Source organism: Diabrotica undecimpunctata, chromosome 8 (assembly GCF_040954645.1).
Source record: "Diabrotica undecimpunctata isolate CICGRU chromosome 8, icDiaUnde3, whole genome shotgun sequence".
NCBI lineage: Eukaryota > Metazoa > Arthropoda > Insecta > Coleoptera > Chrysomelidae > Diabrotica > Diabrotica undecimpunctata.
The window spans coordinates 123830518-123844108 of record NC_092810.1 but is presented as its reverse complement, the minus strand read 5'-3'; the positions used below and the strand labels follow the sequence as shown (position 1 = coordinate 123844108).

Sequence of the window (13591 nt, the reverse complement as noted above, 5' to 3'; positions counted from 1 at the left end):
GGTATAGAATATCTTCAAGATTCGACGATAAAGCCACATTTCGAAAGCCTCAATTTTCTTGCAGGTAGCATCTGTGAGAGTCCATGACTTCACTCCGTACAACAGTATAAGAAAAATATAACATAACACCTCTTTTTTTTCTGAGGGTGGAAATTTCTAAAAACCATACCAGGTTAACCCATCTCTAGGCATGGCTGGCGTGTGTTGGATTCAGCGTAGAGGAGTACATTCAAGCCCATTTACCCTTAGAAGAACGTCCTGCAAACCTTCATGTTATCATGCCTACCAACTAAAACCACCCTCTCCTACTTGTGCGAATTTGACTGTTGCATGTACCGCACCAGACCTAACAGACCAATTATACTACATACTAAACTCGTATCTTACTGATCGCTACTCCCAAGTCTAAACTGAAGACAGCTACTCAAATTACTACATCATACAATCTAGCGTACCTCAGGGTAGTGTTCTGAGCCTATTTCTGTATCTGATATTTACAGCAGACGTTCCAACTAGCAACGATAGCTTCTTAGCTACTTTTGCCGATGACACGTGAATCTTGGCAGTGGATAACGACCCTAATGTAGCATCACAAAAAGTACAAAATCATTTAGTTCAATTACAAAACTGACTTAAGCGATGAAAGATCAATGCTAATGCCAGCAAATAAGTACAAATTACTTTTACAACAAGAAAATCTATATGTCCACAAGTTTCTATTAATAATACTCCCATTCCTATAAAACCAGTTGTCAAATACTTGGGATTGCATCTGAATGAAAAACTTACAAGTAAAACGCACATTAAAACTAAACGGAAATAACTAGATCTTAAACAAAAAAATTGAACTAGCTATTTAACAAAAGGTCTCAGTTATCCCTTGAAAATAAACTGCTTCTGTACAAAGCTATACCCATACCAGTTTGGGCATATGGAATAGAACTGTGGGGCTGTAATAAAAAATCACATACGAAGATACTTCAAACATTGCAATACAAAATACTCCGTAAAATAAGTAAAGCTCCATGGTATGCATCTATCCAAAACTTCACAATGATATGTACCTCCCACTACTGAAGGACACAATAAAGAATAATTCAACAAATAAAAATCGCATCACTGATCACAACAACGAACCGATAAATAATTTATTCATCCAACCACTTGCCGAAAGAAGATTGAAGAGAGTATGGCCAGAAGACCTGCCGCGATAATGCTTAGAGAACCGTCACTGGACGGTACCTACTCACGTTAATTTACTTACACACCTTTTACTTATTACTCTATGTATAGAGAAGATTGTAAACATGCAATGTAACAATAAAAAAATTGATAGACGGATATGTTACGAAACAGAAATATCCGAAAATCAGTTTGAATTTATGCAAGACAGATCAACAAAAGATGCATTACTTATACTTAGTATAAGGCAGCTGGTGAAAAAATAAAGAAATGAAAATAAACACTCAAATGATATTTATTAATCTTAAGAAAGCATATGGTAGAGTTTCTCGAGAGGTTCTGTGGTGAGCGCTGAATAAGAAAAGAGTTCCCGGTAAGTATCTCAAAAGTGTGAGAGACATGTATGAGGAAGTAACAACTACTGCTAGGACATGTGTGGGAGAAACTGATGACTTTCATGTGAAAGTAGAATTGCACCAGGACTCAGTGCTTAGTCCGTATTCTAGAAGACTACCAAAAGATTTTAAAGTGTCCTTTATTAAAGCGAAAGAGCATACCTTAAGATCGTTAGAGCACGTTCAAAGCCGAAATGATATCAGTACAAAGAATAGCTAGGTGTCAAATAAGTAAGTGTAGAAAACCAAAGAAGATTTGGTGGTGTACGGTTAGACAAGACATGTCCGTCTAATTAGAGAAAGCGGCTCCGTATATGACCGTATTAGGATTTGACCTCCATTTAAAGTATTGTTTTCTATTTACGTTTACCTTTTACGTGTACCTAGGTACCTATTAATTTGTCTTTATCAATTTGGTACTTATTTTTTTCAAGAGGTTAATAAATGAAATAAAGTAAAATTCACTCTGCTCAACATTTATATTTATATTTTTATATGTATAATACTGTCGAAAATCGAGACTCAATAGTACAGTATATATCAGTTCTTTGAAAAAAAATAATAATAAATAAAAAAAATTAAGATTGAGGTAGCAATTCAGAAGCCTCAGGGTAGGTAACTTGGAATAAGTATTGTACATAGTTGGTCGCACTGCTTAACAATCTATAGAACCCTTCGGGTTTATTCCTCCATTTTACGCAAAGGTAGTACACTGGAACACCTAAAAATATGCAAATAAATTAACATTAAAATAAAACAAATATCTAGTAGGTAGTCAAGTATCACTTCTAATACGTGGGTATTTATATGCCATAGTTTTGTAAGGATTTTGGCTCGATCTTTGCACATATCCACGAATTATTTTTTATATTACATGGTTTTTCTACTCACAGAACCTAAACCCATGAAATTAGACCGTTTGTCATTCGCAATAAAATACATTAAACAAACACATCAATATAACAAAGGTCAGTAACTGGAAAATTCAAGTTTGGACAATGCCGAAATGACAGCGTTTTTAACGAATTTTCCTATTATTTAAATATTAAATTCATTTTGGTACCTTGAAGTTGAATTTTTTTTCGTTATAATAAAATGCTATCAAATAAATCAGATGCAATTATGAAACTTATCAACAACAAAGAAAATTAGTAAGAGAAAAAGTACAAAGGACAAAGAAAAAATCATGAAAGGATTTCGAAAAAAAAATTAGAAAATAATTATTTTGTATTATGTCTTTTAAAAGAAAATTTATAAATAATAAAGAACAGTAATTTATTTTTTGACTAGATGACTCACCAATACTTTGTAAAAATTATTTATATGTTTGAAAAGGTGCATTGTTGTGGAAAACGCAGTCGCCAGTGGAATAAATTGATATTTGGCTTTGTATTCTTACTGAAAAGTATCGTCCTCACTTGTGGACTCACGTGGACTGTGTGAGTAAACGGATTCTTCTAGAATAGGTAAAAATAACCTAGTCCATTTATAGTACTTGTTGAAATAAACATATTTGTAATATTTCAGTAGCCAAGATGGAGTTAAAGCGACCTTTGACCTATGAGCAGCTTCTCAATATAATAGAAAATCTTTCAGATTTGAATATATTTCAGACGACAGTGATGGCATTGATGCTTCCGAGCAGCAATTTGAAGATTTGAAAGGTAAAAATATTTATTTTGAAGTAATATAAACAACTAATAATTATTTATTTTCAGTAGAAACTGAAGATGACTTACAAACAGAAAATGTAGGTCCAAATGAACCTAATATTGAAGATAAACCTCTCACAGTAGAAGTGGAGACTGTGGGCCCTGTGGTCGCTGCAGGACCAAGCACTTCTCGAGCATTTTCTGAAGGTAAGATCAGAGTTCACGATTAGATAAATAATCTTCTCAACCCTAAGAATGATATTAAATGGCGTACCAAAGTGAGATATCTCACTCCACCCATCCAGTGATTTGTAGAAGATGTAACGCCAGTTGCAGAATTGGAGAGCCCTTATGCTATCTTCTGCAAGTAAGTACTTTACAAGAGATTTATTTGCACGTATGGCAGAGTTTACGAACCTGTATGCTGTACAGAACCAAATACGATTTTTCCCAACGACTGTAGAGGAAATGCAAATTTTCGTTGGTATACGTACACTTATGGGAAATTTACATTATCCTAGATTCCAATTTTATTGGGATGCAAAATTACGAGTGCCCAAAATTGCTGAGAGTATGTCTATAAATAGATTTTACTCCTTGAGGCAAACTTTACATTTTGTGGATACAATGGATGACGTTGAGCATCAGGAGAGGTCTTGGAAAGTTCGTCCATTGTACAAAACAATACGCGCCAATTTGCTGTCACTTCCATTGGAGACAAATCTGTCAATTGATGAACAAATGGTACCGTTCAAAGGATCACTCAATGTAAAGCAATATATAAAAAAACAAACCAAATCCATGGGAAATAAAAATATTTGCAATTTGCGGTGCAAGTGGACATATGTTCGATTTTATAATTTATCGGGGAGCTAAAACGGAATCGGATCAAACACAAATGACAGTTTTCGGACAAGGTGCAGCTGTCGTTTTGAAGCTGTGTGATCGCATCACAGAGGATAATTGCAAAGTCTATTTTGAGAATTTTTTCTCCAGTTATTGGTTGTTACAAACTCTGCGCCAAAAAAAGATCTTTGCCATTTGTACTGCACTAGAAAATAGATTCAGTAGTCCTAGCTTCTCTGCTGATAAAATAATGCAAAACTGGAAGTGGTACTATAGAAGAAATAATCAGTAATGATGGGGAGGTAATTATGACAAAGTGGTTTGATAACAAACCTGTAATAATGGCAAGTGTAAACGATGGGACAAAACAAACAAGAACTATATAGAAATAAATAGGCTACAGGTAATAAAGGATTACAATTTGTCAATGGGAGGTGTTGACAAATTTAATTTCTTACTAACATTGTACATGACCTTTATTAGGTCACGCAAATGGACGTTGCCAATGTTCACACATGGTATAGATTTAGTCTGTACGAATGCCTGGCTAGAATATGGCAGGCAAGCAACAAATTTGCAAATACCAAAGCAAAGAATCTTAAATTTGGTGCACTTTCGCGCAGAAATTGCTGAAGTTCTTTTAGCTATAAAAAAAACAGTCAATAAAAAAAGAGGACGACCACTTTTGATAAAGCCTGAACCGAAAACGCCTAAAAGAAATAACATTGAAGTACGGCCAGTGAAGGAAGTAAGATTGGACAATATAGGACATTTACCTACTGTTGATAAATCAAAAAATGGTTAGCGTTGCAAGAAACCTGAATGCAAGGGAAAAACTCGTATATATTGCCTCAAATGCAAAGTTCATTTATGCTTGACCAATATTCACAATTGTTTTATGGAGTACCGCAGTATATAAATTATATATAAAGTGCATTGAATAAATATTATCATTGTTCTCAGTATTTATTTTTTCTCTAACCCACAGTATTTTTACCCTGTTATCTCACAGTGTCCTCATGTGTGGACATGCAATTTTTCAAAAATGGAAAACTTTTTTACTTGGAACAAACTCCATAAATCTTAAATAAATTCAAATAACCAATATTCAAAATTTCAAATTTTTAGGCCGAGTTAAAAAAAATCATGAGCGAAAGGGTTAATCATTAATTTACATCTGATCTGAGCTCTTGGCTTTAACCATTGGCTGGTTCTTTTCATGGAATATTAACATGTTTAATGTGTGTGATGTTATATTATGTATATCTTTAAAGTAGACACTGTAGGCCATCTTCATTTTCTGCGATGATTACTGCATCATCCGCATATCAGAGAAAATTCAAAGCTCGGTTTCTCATTTTGTAGCACGTTGGTTTTATTTACAATCTTACTATCATGGCAACATTATTTTAACTTTTTTAAGTAGAGTCTCCTAAGATGTTCATATATATCATCAGTTGGTGCTACATCCCTTCGACAGCCCTGGCCTGCATCAAAACATTCCTCCATCCTTCGTTGTGAAGTGTTTTCTCCATTTCCTTACTTCAATCTCCCTTAAATCGTCCTGCACATCGTTCAGATATCTGAATTTAGGTCGCCCCATTCTTCTTCTTCCGAGTGGCCTATTTAGCATGGTTATTTTAACAGGATCCCTTCCATCCATCTGCATAACGTGGCCCACCCATCTTAGGCGGTTTATTTTGATGGTTTTTACGATATCTGCATCACCAAAAAATTTAGAGTTCGAAATTATATCGCCTTATCCACAGACCCTCTTCGTTAAATCCACCAATATGGTCCTCGATACTTTTCTTTCAAAGATTCGTAGTAACTCTTCATCTCGAGTCATCACTGTCCACGTTTCCGTATATATATATATATATATATATATATATATATATATATATATATATATATATATATATATATATATATATATATATATATATATATATATGTTTTGAATTTACCCACGTCATTTTCTTCTTCCTCTTGAAGTTCCTTCTCCTATCGGAGGTTGGCTATCATCACGTATCTGTACCTTATTGGCGGCTGATCTGAGAAGATCTAGCTGCAACTATACCACTCTCTTAGGTTTCTAAGATAGGTTTCTTCATGTCAATTTATTGCATCTCAATATATCGATGTTTACCCGTTTTAGTTCTTTAATAACGGCAGTTTTTTCTGCTTTGTATATGTGCTTTGTACTTTCTAAATAGCTATACTCCATTTTATTTTTAGAGCATGAATCCTACGAGGATTCTTAATATTTTTTATCCATCTAAGGGGTGTTTGGGACTTTGGGTCGTTGTATTACAACGGTTGTTTATTGTAATTCCCTGGGGAAAAAACATGTCGGTTATTTCCCCTTGTTTTCCCAACTTTGGATTCAGCTACCTTGACATGGAGGACCGTCGTCTGAATGCCTCGTTGTTGCCTGGTGTTTATTCTGTAAGTTTGAGTTTTTGCCTTTTTGTATTTTCTTTCTGTTTTATTTCGTCAAAATTATTACTTTTTACAATGGTAAACCTACCAAACAATAATATACAGTTTTCATACCTGATAAAGTGATTCCCAATCCAATGACTGTATTCCATGGCTGTGTTGGAATGGGAAATATAATTATAAATGCACAACAGAGCAAAAATAATATAGGTATAGCAGTATGTACTTGAATCGGCCTGGGTAGTTCAGGTTTTTTGTGACGAAGCCACAGCATACCAACCACACTTGCGGCACTTGAAAGCCACAATATTTGGCCGTAGTAGTTAATCAGAACGAAGACGTCGCTGATAAACAGCATCAGCAAAGATGTAAAGCACTAAAACAAAAAAAATGTAAGATAAAACTCTACATTAAACAAGATATTAGCACTAATTACAGAGATACATTCCGTATTGAGGTAAAATCAATTAGTGGCTATCTTAATACACTCACAGACAAAAATATTCCATATTTTTTCCATTTTTAGAAAAAATCCACACAAAAAGGAAAAAGAAAGACGGCGATGGAGGAAATTCTAAACTTGACGAATGAAAAAAGAATATACGAAAACAAAGACAAAGGTATAAAGATTTACAAAGGGTAACTCGATCAAAAATTCGTAAAACTAAAAAAAACTGGCTAAAAGAAAATTGTAATGAACTAGAAATATTGCAAAATAAACCTGATAGCTTTATTTAATAAAAAAATAAGAATTAAAAAAAACTTTAAAACTAAAAAACAAAGAAAAAACACTCACAGTACCAGATATAGTAAAAAGTGAAGTAGAACACATTATTAAAGAAATAAAAACTCATAAAGCTGTGTATTTAAATTAATGTGTCTCGGCTGCAATGGCCTTTGACACAAACAATATTGGATATTATAGAATAATAATTATTGTATAGTGAGAACTTGTAACTCATTGTTACAGTTAATCATCATCACAATTACTATTGTAGCGAGATTAAATAAAACGAGTGGTTCGAATTTATATAAATATATTTATTTATAAGTTTACAGTTCGATAGTATCTTAACGACTCTCCAACTCATAACATCGTTACATATATATGCCAAAAGTATTATTCTAGAATAATCTAAAATAATCCCACCTCTAATTCGCCTACGTGACGGGTTGTTCTCTCTCGCACTCGATATCGCCGGAAACTTCTAGTCGCTTTCGAGATGCAACCGTTACACGGACCACTCTGAATGCATATTCGTAACACTATTATAATGGGAATAAGCCACAATTTGAAGGTTAAAGTAAGTTTATTGACGTTTCAATTTCCATTTCGGAAATCGTTCTTCAGAATTTTCTCCAGAGAACGATTTCCGAAGTGGAAATTAAAACGTCAATAAACTAACTTTAACTATCAATTGTGGCTTATTTCCATTAAAATAGTAATTACTTTAAAATGTCAGAAGAAAATAGATTTAGAACAATATTAATCATCATCATAACTGGATCGACAACCCTTTTTGGGTCTTGGCCTGTTCTGAATCTTCCCCATTCTGACCCGTTTCGTGCTTTTATACTGGCTTAGAAAGCCAGTAGCGGTGAGCTACAGCCGCCGTTATTCAAGGAAAATAAAAAAAGGATCGAAAAGGCAAGAAGCTCTTCAAAAACTTTAAACTAATACTAGGACAGACTGAGGTCGTAAGTAACAGGCGGCGAAAGTGACAACTCAAATATCTGAAACCATGAAAACAATAACAGCACTTGCGCTAGTTTTGTAAACTGACAAAACTGCCGACTACCATATTCGTACGTGTGAGCGATATCGAAGAATGATGCGCATACCTTGGGTGGATAGAGTTCGAAACGATGACGTCCTTAACAGAGCCGGCGTGGAAAGAGAACTCTTTAAATTAATTAAAAAACGCAAGATTGGTTACCTTGGGCACATATTAAGAGGAGCAAAATATGAAATACCACACTTAATCCTACAAGGGAAGATCGAAGGTAGGAGAGGAGCCGGCCGCAAACAATTATCCTGGTTAAGAAATATTAAAGAATGGACAGGAATACACAATACAGGCGAGCTGTGTCACGCCGCCAAGAACAGAATTCTAGTAATGAGATAGTCGCCTACACACTTTGGTGTATGGCATGTTAAGAAGAAGAAGAAGAAGAAGAGCGATATCGGCGCCAGTCTCGATTGTGTACAAGACCGAAATTGTGTTTAGTGCTCCTTAGTAATAATTTTCGAGTGATATCTAAGTGAAATATAAGCTTTATTGTTTCAGGTATGTACTTTATCTTGCATGTATAGTTAGTTTAGATATTTGAAGATAACATAAACACAAGTAAGATAGTTTACCGTTGTTCATTGTCAAAAATTAAAAACTTTTTAAAAAATAAGGTCGGGGCCAAACGTAACATACTGCCGAGGGCTAACGATTTTAAGCATTCTGGTTTCTTAATATATTATTCTTTTTATTTCCAGAATGCCTCGTACAAAAATTTGAAGAAGTAATAGAGGTTCCAAAGATAATGCAACTTATGAAGCTGCATACGCTGAAATAAAAAATGATATGTCCATTCGTGCAGCTGCAAAGAAGTACGATTTGTGTAATGTTTCTTTAAGACGATTTAAAATTAAAAAGGAAGCACCAGGTGAGGGTTTAAATAATTCTGTTTCCATTGGTTATAGAGCTTGGAACAAAGTTTATATATATATATATATATATATATATATATATATATATATATATATATATATATATAAACTTCATTGCTTCATCAATATCGTTGTGCCAACTTCTCCGTGGTCGTCCTCTCTTTCTTCTTTCAGGAGGGATCCATTCCAGTACTCTCCTAGGCCATCTGTACTCTGGCATTCTTTTAACATGTCCGAACCAGATTAATTGTTTTCTTTCTACGCCATCATTGATATTTCTCTCCATTTTCATTTCGTTTCTTATTTGTTCGTTTCTAACTCTCTCCAGTTTCGATCTACCGCAGCTTCGTCTCAGATAATCCATTTCTGTCGTCATAAGTTTGTTTCTATTAGCTTTGGTGACGTCCCATACTTCCGAACCGTAAAGTGTAATACTTTGGACTATACTACCGTAAATGTGTTTTTTGGTTTCTCGTCGAATTGTTTTTTGCAAGAGAAGAGAGTTTAAGGCACGGGTCGCTGCTCTGCCCTTGTTTATTCTTTCCCTGATTTCCCCTTCTTGTTGAAAATGAGCCCCAAATATTTGCAGGATTGCACGCCTTTGATTTTGTCGTCTTCCAAGACTAGGTCACATATTTCATCTGTTCCCACTGAGAGATATTCACATTTTGTCATATTCATGTTTAGACCTGCCACCTCATATTCTTCTTGCAGTTTTCTTACCATATAGCTAAGATCGTAGCTGTCTTCGGCAATTACTACCTGGTCATCCGCAAAGAAAAATGTATATAGCTTGTTTTCTTCCACCGTTATTCCCATGTTCCTACATTTTTTTACCCATTTCACTAAGGATCTGTCCAAATAGATTTTAAATAAGGTGGGTGACAGACAGCAGCCTTCTCTTAGTCCCTTTGTTGTTTGAAAAGGAGAGGTGATTTCTTGTCCCATTTTAATTCTTGCAAAGTTTTGTTCGTAATATTTTTGAGTGGCGTTAATAAGAATTGGGTTTATTTTCAAGTTACCCATTTCTATCCATAGTTGGGAGATCGGTACACTGTCATATGCTTTTTCCAAATCTATTAAAGCTATATGAGTTTCTCTATTTCTCTGCACTCGTTTTTCCATTGCAATTTTTAATGTGAAAATATTATCCATAGTGGAGCGTCCGGCCCTAGATCCCGCTTGTTCTTCGGGTTGTTTGTCTTTAATATCATTTTCTATCAGGTTTCGTAGTACTTTTGAGTATAGTCGGCCTATAGTAGCAATCACTGCGATCCCTCTATAGTTTTTAGGATCCATCTTTGTGCCTTTCTTGTGTATTGGAGAGATATACGATTGTCTCCATTATTCTGGAACTTCTTCTCCGTTTAAGCATCTTTCGAATAATTTTCGGATCATCTCAAACAGTTTTGATGATCCATACCTAATCAACTCTGGATGTATGTCGCCTGCGCCTGAAGATTTTTTAATTTCATTCCCTTAACTGCTTCATTCACTTGTTCTATTGATATTTCGATTCTTTCTTCTACTTCCACTTGTTCACAAAGTTTTTACCGAAGACCAAGAAAAAATTATGGCAAATTATATTGTAAGAGCGGCAAACATATATTATGGTTTTTGTCCGAAAGAAATCAGAAAGTTTGCATATGAATTAGCCAATAAATATAAGTTAGCAATGCCACCATAGTGGGAGCAAAACCAGATGGTTACAGAAGATTGGTACAGCAGATTTATGAAGCGACAACCCCAAATCTCATTAAGGTGCGCACAACCAACAAGTTTAGCTCGTGCCACTAGTTTTAACGAGAATAATTTTTCTGTTTTTTTAATAATTTGCAGAAAGTTATGGACAAATATAAATTCGAACCTAATGACATATACAATGTCGATGAGACTGGGATCACAACAGTCCAAAGGCCCAATAGAATTGTCACTAAAAAGGGAACAAGGCAAGTTGGAGCATTGACGTCTGCCGCACGTGGAAACTTAGTCACATTAACCTGCGCGGTAAATGCTGTTGGAAATTTTGTTCCTCCGATATTTATATTTCCGAGGATTCGGTACCAGGAACATTTTATTCGAGATGGTCCAACTGGAAGTACAGGCACGGGAAACGCAAGCGGGTGGATGCAAGAAAGTGAATTTCTTAAATTCTTACAACACTTTCGGAAATATACGTCAGCAACTACCGATCACAAAATCCTACTGCTACTAGATAATTACGCATCCCATATTTCTATTCAGGCACTAGACTATTGCTCTGAGAACGGCACTGTTGTATTATCCTTCCCGCCTCACTGCTCTCATAAGTTACAACCGTTGGATCGCTCTGTAGATGGGCCATTAAAAAAGCAATTAATTTGGGCTGCGATTCATGGATGCGAAGCAATCCAGGGAAAACTATGACCATTTATAATATCCCATCCATAGTAGCTACAGCACTTCAGATAGCACTGACATCCAGCAAATTCCAAGCAGGCTTTAAATACACGGGAATATTTCCTTTTAATAGGAATATATTTACACCTTTAGATTATGCACCGTCTTATGTCACAGATCGGCCTCCACCAGCAAATAAAGTGACCAACGATGTTGAAATTAACACGACAGAATCAGGAAAAAGAGACGATGAACCTACACCAGATAATCAGAGAAATCAACAAAATAAAGAACCTGCACCAGCTACATCTTTTTCTGTCACAGATGAAACCAACAATGAACTAAATAATATTCCTACAGCGTCAACTTCACGTGTTTCTTCAGCTAAGGAGTTTACACTGGAAGCAGTCAGACCTTTCCCCAAAGCCCCACCTAGAAAAGAAGGAAATAAAGTAAAAAAGAAAAGAAAATCGGCCATATACACAGATACCCCTGAAAAGGAAGAAATTAGGGCAGAATATGAAGAGAAGAAGAAAAAAGCGTTAAGAAAAATTTTTCTGACCCTAAACTAAAACCAAAAAATCTTAAAAAATAAATCATTTAAAAAACAACAACAAGAGAGTGATGAAGAAGATGAAGAGTGTTTTTGCCTTGTATGCTGTGAACCATATGGTTCAAGTAAGCCAGGGGAAGGTTGTGCTCAATGCATTGAATGTAAATGTTGGTCACATGAAGAATTCACAAGCCAAGAAGGTTTATACGTTTGCCATAATTGCGAATCAGATTGATACATAATTCGTTAGGTTAAGTTCACTGTTCCTCCTGGTAAAGCATAAGTTTTTGTTTTTATTTTACGTAAGAATATAACTTCTTTTGTACTTTTGTATAACTTTTGTACTTACATTGAATAAACATCAGTTGTTTAAGCTTTTGATCACTGTTACTATCGACCCCACGTGATGTTACAACCGCCCAGGGTTGGAGGCAGTTGTAACAGTTGCCGCTACGACAATGTTTCACAAATAATTAAAAACTATAATTATTTAAAAACCTTAATAACCTATTTTAATATTGCTTAAACAACTTATGTTTAAGTCTTAATTAACGTTGCCTGAATAAATTGCAAGCTTTAGAAATGTAGACATCGAATAATTTTAAACATATCTGGGACAAATAGAGTGACCAATGAATAAGTTACGCGCATAATAAACAAATAAAATGAAATATTGTCCCTAGTATAACCCGTGGTCAAAAATACAATATCCTATAGTTAATAATGCACTACAAGAGTATAGGACGAAGAAGATGTCCTGTTTGAGAAATCTCAGAGAATTCAATACAATTATTGTTCCGTGCAGCTAGCTCAAAGATAAGAAAAACAATGATAATTGCCAACCTCCGGAGCGGAGAAGTCACTAAAAGAAGAAATGCTAATTATTACTTATGATAATTTGTCTTCTTTATATATGATTTATGTCCATTGTTATAGATATGAGTTACATATTGTATAACTATTTTAATTATTTTTTTGTACTGGGGTTGACCCCGTATATTAGTAAATAAATAAAACAAAAATATTGTAGAAACGACGTTGACAGTTTCGAGTAGATAATAATGGAAGTAAAGTAATATAGAAATCCTCGCAAATCAATGTTAATCCCCTTAATATTACTGTTAAAATTTACAAATGTTTATACTAATATGGGCCAATATATAGGTATTCCATGTACTCTAATCCGTTTAGGTATATTAAATAAATATAAAATTAAAAAAATAACTTCAATTCAATACATAAATAGCACTTACTGTGAAGATTAAACTAGGTATTGGAGTACTTCTTTTCACATGAATATAAGAGAATAGTTGTGGTAAGTGTCCCTCTTGAGATCCAGTCAAAAAAAGTCGCGAAGAAGTAAATAAAATTCCATTTACACCTCCAAAAGTTGAAAGAGCGACAAAAATGGGCACTAACCATTGGACGCCGCTAAATATTTTTATTCCAAATGACTAAAAATAAAGACGATTAGATA

The 13591-nt window shown here is 34.6% G+C and overlaps 1 protein-coding gene across 1 annotated transcript in view; it reads right to left on the bottom strand.

The window, feature by feature from the left end:
- Positions 1 to 2037: 2037 nt before the first annotated feature.
- The window catches only part of JhI-21 (Juvenile hormone Inducible-21), a 101996-nt gene continuing 90442 nt past the window's right edge, over positions 2038 to 13591 (bottom strand). Inside the window, exons 6-8 of the mRNA XM_072540885.1 lie at positions 13368 to 13568; positions 6635 to 6896; positions 2038 to 2298 (exon numbers count right to left, since the gene is read on the bottom strand). Coding sequence (XP_072396986.1) covers positions 2156 to 2298; positions 6635 to 6896; positions 13368 to 13568 — 606 coding nt within the window. The 3' untranslated portion in view covers positions 2038 to 2155. The remainder of the gene's footprint in view (positions 2299 to 6634; positions 6897 to 13367; positions 13569 to 13591) is intronic.